Below are 11,411 nucleotides of genomic sequence, written 5' to 3'. Positions count from 1 at the left end.
ATTTTTCTAATAAGCATAATGTTTGATATGATGTAAAATCTTTTATTCCTTTTTTTCCCTTTGTAATATTTTTAAAGAATAGTTGACATAAAACTAATAACAAATGTGCCTTTTTTGCATTTATATGTATTTTAAAATTTGTTAGGTTGTCGAACGGGTCTTGGCACTTTGAAAGGGAAGGGTGACAGCTTGAGTTCCTCAGAAAAAGTGGGGTGCTGGACATTATTTGCCATTATTTATTTTGCCAATTTTACACATGAAAATGACAAATTTTCCAATATAAAGGAGGGATTCAGAACCCCCCCCCCCCCCCACACACACACACACCTGAATCCGCCATTGGAAGTATCATTATATGGATGATTCAGTGTTAGGCTTATATTTGAGCAAATTTTAATTTTCTGACCAGTATTAAATACAGTTGCATTTGTAAAGAATTGAACGAACTCCATAAATGAGTCGGACTGAATCTTGGGTGTGCTGGGTAATAATTTTCACGGATGCGGATGCAATAGTGGATATCTTTGATCCGCTAAATTGTGTGGGAATTTTGTACATGTCCATTGAACTTCGATGTATACTATAGTAAATCTGATCGTTCATGCAACTCTTTATTTCCTAAAACTGTCTATTTGCATGTAGTAAGCCCGTGACTATAGTCTTGTAGAGAATATTTTCATGATTTGGGACGGGGTGTACGTTTTTGCATACAGCATCACAAACTTTAGTCGTAAATTGTGAAGATGTAATATTCGACTTCACTTGTATTTCTCAAAACCAATCATTCCATTCAATGTAAACAAAAGGCACAACAAATCCAAAAAAAGTGTTTTATACCGACTTGTAAGCAACAGCCGCACATTTGCTTTAAACATGCGGTTTCCTATATTAAGTAAATTTATTTTAAAGGAGGACCACACCAAGTCAGACACTCCTGATTTCAAGGTCCCCCTTGTAATAAACAAAAAATGCCAAATACTGTTTTCATAGTTTTTCAAATAAAATGGCTTAGGGTTGTGGTCGTCTGTGCCGTCGTCGTCTGCAGGCTTTTGCAACTTGAATGTTATTAAATTTTATACACTTTTTTGAATAGGGCCAGAAACAAGCATATTCCTGAAGACCAGACAATAACTTGACAGTTAGTAATTTGATACCCCGAAGAGATGCTTGGATTAATTTTGGGGGCTGACTCGAACCAATTAGAAACAAGGGTCAAACAAGCGTTCCCTGATGTCCAAACAAGTGAAATATCTATTTAAATATTACTGCAAGGTACAATACGACAAAAAGAGACTGGATATTTATTTTGGGGTTTGTGACTTGAGAAAATTAAGAATTAGGGACCAGAAACAAATATTTTTTCCTATATCTGGATGATAACATGAGTAAAAGGGAATGCATCTTTTTGAAAATGTACCAAAAGTGCCATACCCGAAATGAAGATTGGAGTTCATTTGAGTGGTTGTGACTAAAGCCATTTTGGAATTATGGTCAAATTAAAAAGGGCCACATTGACAAATTCTTATCAAGTGTCCATTGTTAATGCCTAAACGCAATCAAAATTGAAAGCTATATCAAGTTTCACTGAATTGCATCGTGTCCATATTTGTCCCAAATGTTCAAGGTTCTACCTTTCGGTCGTATCAAGCTGTGCCAGGCGACGCATTTTATTTGAATTCAGCAAGACTGCTAATGCTTCGGAAAAGGATGAGTGTCTCCAAATCTCTTAAAAAATAACGCAAAAACATTTTGTGATTCGCTAAATATGTACAGCGCCAAATTATACTTGTCTATTACGGTAACTTCACACTAATAATAATAATTAAACGAAAGAGGTTGGAATTCCACTCTTTCGTCTACCACTGACTTGACTTTTTTATGAGCAACTCGGCCGGTGTTTCTAGATAAGCAGAGGACGCTTACCCTACCGGTGCACCTAGTCCATGCTCCCAATTTTAGTGGAGTCTGAGTTGTTAATGTGCTTTTGTTACTTTGTATGTAACATTTTAGTTACTGTATGTTCTTTGTTGTGTATGTCTGTTTTCCATGTCTGGTCTTTTTCCCTGGATTACATTCTTTTGACTACTGCTATAACCTTGATTCCCTTGATTACTCTTTCATACAAGTTTGGACGGCACCAATGAAGTCAGAAAAAGCATGCGAGACAACTTCTTGCTATTTAAGACCTTCTTTGAAATTAAACATTTACAGAAAACGCACTGCTATCATCGAAGATAAATTAGCAAAATGGTATAGTTATACTTGATATTAAAGAAAAACTACTTATTTTTATCATTTAGCCTTAAGCTATCCACACTCTGTGATTTTTCGTCGGTGTAAAGGCGTAACGAACGCCCTATCTTATACAATATTATCGTAGAGTCGATTTAAGGAAAGTACCCAGTCTCCTATTCTTCCACTTGTCGAATGACGGAAAATTCCACACTGATCTCATAGATTTGAAATTTACACGACGCAGGTATCGATCAGCTGATGAAATACCAAGGAAATGTTTCTACGTTAATATAAACGGCCGTTTAGTGAAGGACATTTAAATTTTTCGCCAGAATCACGGACGTTAGCACTACAAACATGTATACAGTCTTTACCAACACCGAAATGTTCATACTTAATATACATGTATTTCGTCATAGAAACGTTACCGAGTTTTCGTAGTACGCTTGAAATGTTGTAATCTAGGACTAATATAATTTTTATCAACATAACTATGTGAAGTATGCCCCGTTACTATCCCGTAGAAAATAGGAACTAACTATGGCAGAGGATTTGGATAAAGGCTGGGCCTGGGTGGTTTTGGCAGGTAACGTAATATAATTCATAATAAAATTAATAATGTAATGCATATATTTTAATGCGTGCCGAAATGAACTTCGATTGTGCAAGAACATCTGATCTTTTTCAGTTCTCTTAGGTAATCATTTTATACACGGATTATGTATTAAAATTTACTCCAATTCAACCAGAAGTATTTGAATAATTTTCCAAGAGTGTCTTCGTCTTTATACATGTATCGATGGATGTATCGAAACGCCAGTTCTCATATCTCAGCACTTCAACTTCCTGATCAACTGACTTCAAATATTCTCCTATTTTGACCAGATGAGTATAACGTTGAAATGTTTTTCCAAGGTTCAAATTTTTTTTTTTGATACAGAGCAAACGCTTCAAATTAACACCCTAAATTACATAGTTACTTCTTTGAAATAATTTTGATAATTCCTTATGACCTGAGTAAATACATAGAGCATTAAATATCAACGTCTTCGCTTTGCACCAAACTCACCAAATACACGTTATAAGCACTAGAGCACTATGCTATATGATGTAACTATTATTCATGATTTCAGGAGACGGATTGATACAAGACTTTAAGTCTTGTTTCTGAATCCTGTGATTAATGTGCTATTGTTCGTTTCATTCTATTGTTTTGGTTTGATGATAAAATATGCAAATTACTTAATAAATATGTTTAAACTAAACGCCAGTGATAGCTCGTGATTTTTCAATCAGAAATTCTATATTTGTGCCCGTCAGTCCGTCCGTCCTCTAATATACAAGCTTTGACTTTTGGTGTTGTCTTAAATGCCGGAAATTTTGTTTGGGTCTATATATATATGAGAAAGTACCTGGATCTACGTATAATCTGATATCACGAACGCTTGCTGTGATTTTATTATTTTTGATGATGATCAACTACCCACCTCATCTTCAATCTACCTCCTTTTATTTTAGTATATATGTATAAAAATTTCATATTAGCCAGTGCACTTCGCTTTATAGTGTTTGTTTCTATTTGTGTATTATGGCTTAGTCGTTTTTAGCGGTAAGCCAAAGATTGTTTGCATTCTTTCGAGACAGTGAAAACTGAATTGTCAGTTTCGCGTTGTATTGAATACATGCTACTTATTTTAATGATTGAGTTTTCGTTATTAAATGAATTGGGATACTTCGTTTTATTCATGCCCTTACCAAAATCAAAGTGGAATAACGTTCCACCTTTTAATACATAAAAAATGGTGTAATATAAATGATATAGTATCTTTCGACAAGTGACGTCAAATGTAGATCAGTGTTTAATTGCTTTACTGATAGCATATCAGTATCATATGAGCTTCTCGTGAAGTAAGAAGCAAACCCATTAACCTTTGACTTGATGACTAGTACAGTGAAACCTGTCTAAACCGAACCCTGAATAATCCGAAACCTGTCTGAACTATACACATTTCGAAGTCCTTTAATTTAAGTACCAGTCCACATAAAATTCAGACACTGCCAATGGTAAAGTGATTCATGGTGTAGAAAAACCCACTAAACTAACGATGCTTTTTCAGTTTACATAAGCTATACTTTCGCATAAGGGTAATCTTTTCTGCATTCAAATCTGCACTTTTTAGAAAATCATACATTCATGTCCCACTAGAATCAACCAAATAAAGCCAAATCAAGAACAATAACTCGTGTCAAGTGTAAATTTTATGTACAATCTATATATTTTTTATCTCAAAAGCGCAACAACCAAATGAAAAACTAAGACTAGGTATGTGATCAGTAACTGTCTCTGAACAAGAAATAAAACTGATTTCGGTGGGTTTTTGACATGCATGAATCACCTTCTGATTTTTAGAAAGACTGCTACTTAAATATCGGGTTTAATGTTAATTTACCTTGGTAAACCGAACACGTGATTTAACCGAACCAATTTTAAAGTCCAAAACGGAGTTTGGTTAATGCAGATTTTACTATACTAACTTTAGAGCGCCCGAGTACATTCAAGCAATTTTTTTTCAGCATGCTTCGTGAGGTCCTTCATGGTTATTGGTATAAACAAAGCGTTTGGTATATTTTTTGTGGAATATGTAAATGCATTTGATACAAGTTCCTCTACAGTTTCATCAATAATATCCACACAGAATATAACGTTTAGCATATCTTGTAAGTATATGACTTTATGATGATTGTCAGTTTATGCAGAGATAATGACAACAAAAAGGGAAAAATCACCTGCACAAACCATATTAGACATCTTAAATGTGTAATTCTTGTTATCTAAGTGTTAAGATTAGCATTTCATTCAAAACGTGCATCTATAAATCAAAAATGGCATTTGTTACCAGATTGTAAGAAAATTACTATACAATACAATGTGTACAATTTGAATAAATACACAAGTGATTTGCAAAAAAGGGTATCAGTGTAATAAGGAGAGTATGTATTATGTACGTCAAAGCCCTGGATGCAAAGATATATTACAAACAAATTCAAAAATCGTTTGTGATCGAACACGTACGAAGTCAGAGGGATAAGCGAAGTGAGTACGGACAGTTCTAAATGGGTGACTCGTCCGTCATAATTTGACACCGAAGAAAGTTATTTGCTGCCCAACTGGGTGTGGTTTCACAAAGCACTCGTAAGACTTACGTACACTTAAATCCTTAACAAGCGATGGGACTTATATATATATAAGTCTTACGTAAGCTTTGTGAAACTATGTTCAGATATGGCGAATCCATATATTTGAAAGGGGGTGTCTATAGCTATTATGTGCTCATTTTTGTCCAAATTTTGCACATAATTAGAAAAATTTCCAACAAAAGGGGGTTCCGATTCCCGAAACCCTCCCTGGATCCGCTGCGATTATTTAATTTCATACAATTTTATTGGTACTTTTTGACATTATTAGTCTACATATTAGTTACGGTGATGTCGAAATTACAATATTGACGTCCAATTATTACAATTCAGATGAATATTTTCGATTGTGTTACATGGTTGGCTTCAATTAACTGGGGGAACTGGTAAATTTTATTCTTACTGCGCTATCAAACTCCTGAAACATTAGTCCATGGAGTGGCAGCTGGTCCACCGTGCACCCTGCCCCTCATGAACTTCATTGTTATTTTCAGGTACCAGTATACCTCCCAATACCGAATCAATCTATCGCCAAAGAATATTCTCTGGTTATTTTTTAGTTTAAGCCTATAGATGTATTTGTATCCCACTGGGTCAAAAAGCCAAGATTTTTTTTACTCAATTGTTCAAGCGTCTAAGCCTTCCTGGGACAGCATGTATGAAGAAACTAAATACATATAGGTATCATCATGTAGCCCAATGTCTCAGCTTTATAAAGGTACCAAAAAAGTTGCGGTTGCACTTTTTGGAGTAAAATGAAAAAAAAATTACCCCTAACCCACCGTAAAATCGCTTAAATTCACATTTTTTTCGATATAAGTCAAACCCACAAGATATTTACGCTGCAGTAAAGAATGGCTTATTTTATGTTTAGAATTATCACAATTGAAACTTCTCGGGTTCTTTTGGACGCTTACCCTACCGGTGCACCTGGTCCATGCTCCTAGTTTTTTGTGGAGTCCGAGTTGCTCATTTACTTTTGTTACTTTGTATGTATGATTTTAGTTACTTTATGTTCTTTGTTGTGTATGTCTGTTTTCCATGTCTGGTCTTTGTCCCTGGAATACATTCTTTTGATTACCGCTATAACCTTGGTTCCCTTGATTACTCTTTGATGACTTTTGGCGATTTTCGTAGTCAGCATTTATCAAAAATGCAAAAGAAAAAATGGATTTTTGATGTTCCTGTAAAAATCGCATAAATTCGACTCTACAAGTTGTAGCTCACCTAAAAGGTCTTAAATTTGGTATTATTCGATAGATAATTAAATTTTCTACATAAATAAACCACGAAATACTAATTTTTAGGAAACCATTTTCAAAAAATGTCTAAAATACTACCCCTATCCCTAGAAAACTGGTCTGAGTATCAAACAGAATTCTCATTCACAGCATACCGACACTGTCAAACTCATATTTTAGGCATTCATAATTAAGATGATGATGTACTTAACATATCTGATCAATGTAGCGCTTATATTTTGTTTAAATCGTAAAAAGGGGAATTTTTAGAACATCAGAATTTCTTCTACATCATCCGTTATTTTCATTTTTTTTTCAAAATGCCGTAGACACTTTTAACAAGCTTTTGTGTGATACAGTGCATTTATATAGTGTTTATAAGCTTTCAAATGAGCCCAAGTAATAAATATTTGAATTTTTCCGAGTCAAGTTAGTTGAAAAATTGCTACCCCTACCCAATCAAAAATAAACCATAGGGGTACATTTTTTTTAAATTTTACTCCAAAAATCTACTTTTGTAAAGCTGAGACATTGGGTTGCATGTTATATATGCTATATATGTCAATTTACTTCGTTTTGTAGAAAGCTAGAAGTTCGAAGAATCAAAAAACGTTAAAAATGGATTTTTGCCTCAACGAGGTATAAAAAGTAGCTAAAAATATATAATGTTTCAGTTTATTTTTTGGCAACAGAAACATTCGTAAATGCATGGGAGGCATAAGGGAAGTTGAAAATCATAATTTGGTCGATGTTTTATTTTTATTTATTTTTTTTTGGGGGGGTGTGCGGGGGTTATCTCAGCCAACGTACTTTATCTAACACAAATCTAAAACAAACACACCACGTTTCACTAGATTTGACAATTTTAATGATAACACAACCAGTTTAATATGTTCAAGAAAATAGTATACAGAAGAATTTATAAGGGGTGAGCAGAGAACCATATACGCTAGGTCAGATAATGGGAATAAAACAATTGGTGTTGTATGGCAAAGGAAGCGACTGTTTTATTGAAAATATAGTAGTAGCGGTCCAGAGGGGTGCAGGGGGTTGGGACCTCCTTTTTTATTCGAAAATTTGTCATTTTCAAGTGTAAAATTTGAGAAAAAACTGGTAAATAATGTCCTAGCACTCCCCCTTTTTCTGGGGAACCTCGACTGGTATCCCCCTCTTATAGGATGGTTTCTTATTTATTTCCTTATTGTTCCCTATAACTTTGTATTGGCTATTTCAGATAATTTTTGCATGTTTTGAACATAATTAGAGACGTACTTTAATTGGTCTTCAAGTGTATAAAAAGAATCCAAAAAGTACATGTTATGGGAACCAAATTAAAAACAAAATCAAGCTAATCCTCGAAAGCATTGTATTACCGTAATACATATTTAGCACACGCGCGCGTAGCATATAATAAAATTAATCTAATTCTTCAACCGTAACGTTTCCGAGTGCATAAATTGATATTTTTTTTATTGTAGCGTTTCTGATACTAACAGTTGGAAACAAGTTTTTCCCCATTCGTCCGATTATAATGTTTGGCTCTACCTTGATGGCCGCTGGATACTTTCTAAACGCATTCGCACCAAATGTATATTTCTTGCTTCTGTCTCAAGGAGTTTTGTTTGGTAAGAATTTTGTACATTCATATGCATCACGAATATACGAATACTATCTAAATCAAATAACTAAATTTAGCCACTAGTCCTCTATCTGCCTTGGGTCTAATGGAAAATGTAGAACTAAATATTAATTACTATGCTCAGGGAAAGCCACTGCTTCAAGCGTATTTGATACTCAGTCACATTCGAAGGGTGTTAAAAAACAACAAAAACATATAAAACAATCAAAAACATACAATAAAAATAAAAAGTAAAAAAAAAAAACAAACAAACAAACAAACAAAAACAGAGACAGGGGAACAAGAGAGACATGAGACTTAATACACAGAAATATTAAAATATCGAAACTATGGCGAATTATTACTGTTTACTTAACTAGCATATCAGCATAAAAATAACCGAGGTCAGAATAAGTACATAAATAGAGATGGTAATTGCCATTCTGATTTTTTAAGTCACTCTTTAGACACTGCAGCCAGCCGTCTCAGAAAATGCAAGAATCTTGCTAAGACAGAAAAAAGAGAATGATTTTACGCGACTTAATCTGATTGTCAAACGATGTTTGATTTGCATAATGTTCGAGAATTTCGAAAGGCTTGTCTGCAGCAGTTAGTAAGAGAGGAAACGAACGTCTTCCGCTATGTGGAGCTTGATATATTTATCTGTATTCTAGGCATGGGACAAGCTGCGGCTTCAGGACCCTCGGTTGTTTTACTGAATACGTATTTCGAGAAGAAAAGAGGACTAGCTAACAGTCTGTCTAATTCAGGAGGTAGCCTAGGGGGTCTATTACTGCCTCTTATCATACAGTCTCTCCTAGAAACATATGGATTGTTCGGTGCTCAAATTGTGGTTTCCGGTATGTTACTGAACATTGTTGTCGCTGGTGCTTTAATGCGAACTAGAACTGATAAAACTACAAAGAAGATGCAATGCATGGAAATCGAAGTAGGAAACGAGAGCACGATAGAAAATGGCAATACATATAATGTAAATAATAATATGAACTCTTTATCAGTTTCTTCAGATAACATTACAGACATGCACCGAGGTGAGGAGAAAGAAAAACTTGTGGATAAGGCATCACTTAAGGTTATCATACCGGAAACGGTTTACACGAGACCACGAACTTTTTCAGAAAACTTACATGAACATCGCTTTACGGGTTTTCCTTATGACAAGGAGATTCCTCTATCTGCTGATGCTGCCGACGAGTCTAAGCTTGCGGCAGTTTCAGCCCTATTTGGAAGTTTAGCTGATGTTACATCTTCCGTTCAAAGTATTTTCCTAGCTAGAAAAATCAAAAGCGTTGATGAAGCTGAGGATGATGACGATGATTCTAAAACGCCCGAAAGAAACAGCTGTCTTTCTCGTTATTGTTTGAGTGTCATTAATTTCAGAATTCTGAAAAACCATTACCTGAAATGCATATATCTCGTTGGATTTTTAGCAATATTTGGTTCTAGATTGCAATTAGCATATATCCCTGCTTATGCAGGAGATCATGGCGTTTCTAGTAGAAATATTTCTTACTTAATAACGATTGTAGGCAGTTGTGATTTCATAGGTAGATTCGTGGTATCTTGGATAGCTGACAGTAAAAGAATAAAACGAAATCATATTATTGCAGTTGCCTTAACAATTGTCGGTGTTGCGTCTTTATTTACATCATTTTTGACTGATTTCCCGTTATATGTTGCCTACTGTGTTCTCTATGGATTATTTGGTGGGTTATATAACTCTATGCTCTCGCTATTGTTGGTGGATGCAGTGGGAGTAAAACATCTATCGACTGCGCTAGCTTTCGCTATCCAAGTACACGGGGTGTCAATATCGGCTTTTGCACCTATATTAGGTAAGTATAGTATCAGTAGTACTAGTCCTGTGGTTTCATTATTCTTAAAAGGTAATTTTACGTGTTTTTTTTCCTTTTTTGAGCCCATTATGATCACTCATTATTGTACTTACCGAAGACCCCAAAAGAGTCAATTGTCTGGTAAAACTCTCATATATACTACCATTTTTTTTTAGGTAAAAGCAGGTCTGATAGCCACTCGAATCCGTCCGTCCGTCCGTCACGCCACTCTGGGTAATCTGTCAGTCAAAAAGTATAGAACCAATATTATTCAAACTTTTCAGAATATATATGTTTTATCATTTTTCAGGTTTAATACGAGACAAGACCGGATCTTATGTGATATCATTCTACATAATGGGTGTTGGAATGTTACTGTCTGCAGCTCTAATGCTGTTTGTCCTACCATTTGTGAAGAAGATAGAATTGAAAAGACAACAACATCTCATTTCCGCTGATGATTAACTTATGTTGTTTTTTTTACATTTTCATATCACATTAAATATTATATATAAAAGAACATTAAATATTATATATAGTGATAACAACAACTAATAAAAGAAAAAAAAAGAAAATAGATTCAGACAACAACATGCAACAAGCAAAATAGCACGCTCATTGAAACAAATGTAAATGAGCATCCCGGACTCTACTGAAAAATGTGAGCCTGGTGCACCGGTAGGGTTACTGTCCTCTGCTTTTCTAGAGACACTCGGTGACAAAACAAAAAAAGTAATTTGCATTTGTGAGTTAGAAATGCAGGTGTCCCTATAAGGATCTTCATGAGTATGTTATACATGCATACCAAGTTTAGCCAATTTCTCCACGATAGAAAACGAACGCCGAGTCTAAAACACGTCTGATATATGACTGAACGATTTTGCAAACACGACCATTTTCAACCTCGATGGTAGATGTTTATATTAATTAACAACCAAGTTTCAAGAGGCAGAATCCGAAAAAAAAAATCCACCAAATGACATATTTTACGTAAATGACTAGAGGGCAAACTGGTCGGTACAGACCGGGTGGATCCAACAAAACGACAACGAAAATGGCGGACCCAGGGTGCAGGGCGTTGCCATCCCTCCTTTTTATTCGAAAATTTCTCATTTTCATGTGTGTAAAATTGACAAAAATGGTTAATAGTTACCTAGCATCTCCCACCACTTTTTCCGGTGAACACCGGCTAGCACCGGAATGTTGGGATCCGCCCCTGAACAACTATATCAAATCAAAACTGGTGAAAAGAAGAAAAGTGTTAGA

The 11,411-nt window shown here is 35.0% G+C and overlaps 1 protein-coding gene across 2 annotated transcripts; it reads left to right on the top strand.

Moving 5' to 3' along the window:
* Positions 1-56: 56 nt before the first annotated feature.
* LOC148626092 (monocarboxylate transporter 12-like) lies at positions 57-10,665 on the top strand. 2 transcript variants are annotated; one of them, XM_088569715.1, is made up of 5 exons: positions 57-2,821; positions 4,810-4,953; positions 8,150-8,296; positions 8,964-10,145; positions 10,456-10,665. In XM_088569715.1, the coding sequence occupies exons 1-5, from the start codon at positions 2,776-2,778 to the stop codon at positions 10,608-10,610; spliced, it is 1,674 nt and encodes a 557-aa protein (XP_088425841.1). In that variant the 5' UTR covers positions 57-2,775; the 3' UTR covers positions 10,611-10,665. The 2 variants fall into 2 exon arrangements, with proteins under 2 accessions (XP_088425841.1, XP_088425842.1); XM_088569716.1 differs by lacking the exon at positions 4,810-4,953.
* The last annotated feature ends 746 nt before the right edge of the window (positions 10,666-11,411 follow it).

Source organism: Perna viridis, chromosome 2 (assembly GCF_037379345.1).
Source record: "Perna viridis isolate PV_CMFRI_1.1 ecotype Kerala chromosome 2, ASM3737934v1, whole genome shotgun sequence".
In the NCBI taxonomy this organism is placed as follows: Eukaryota; Metazoa; Mollusca; class Bivalvia; order Mytilida; family Mytilidae; genus Perna; species Perna viridis.
This window is presented reverse-complemented; position numbering and strand designations above follow the sequence as displayed.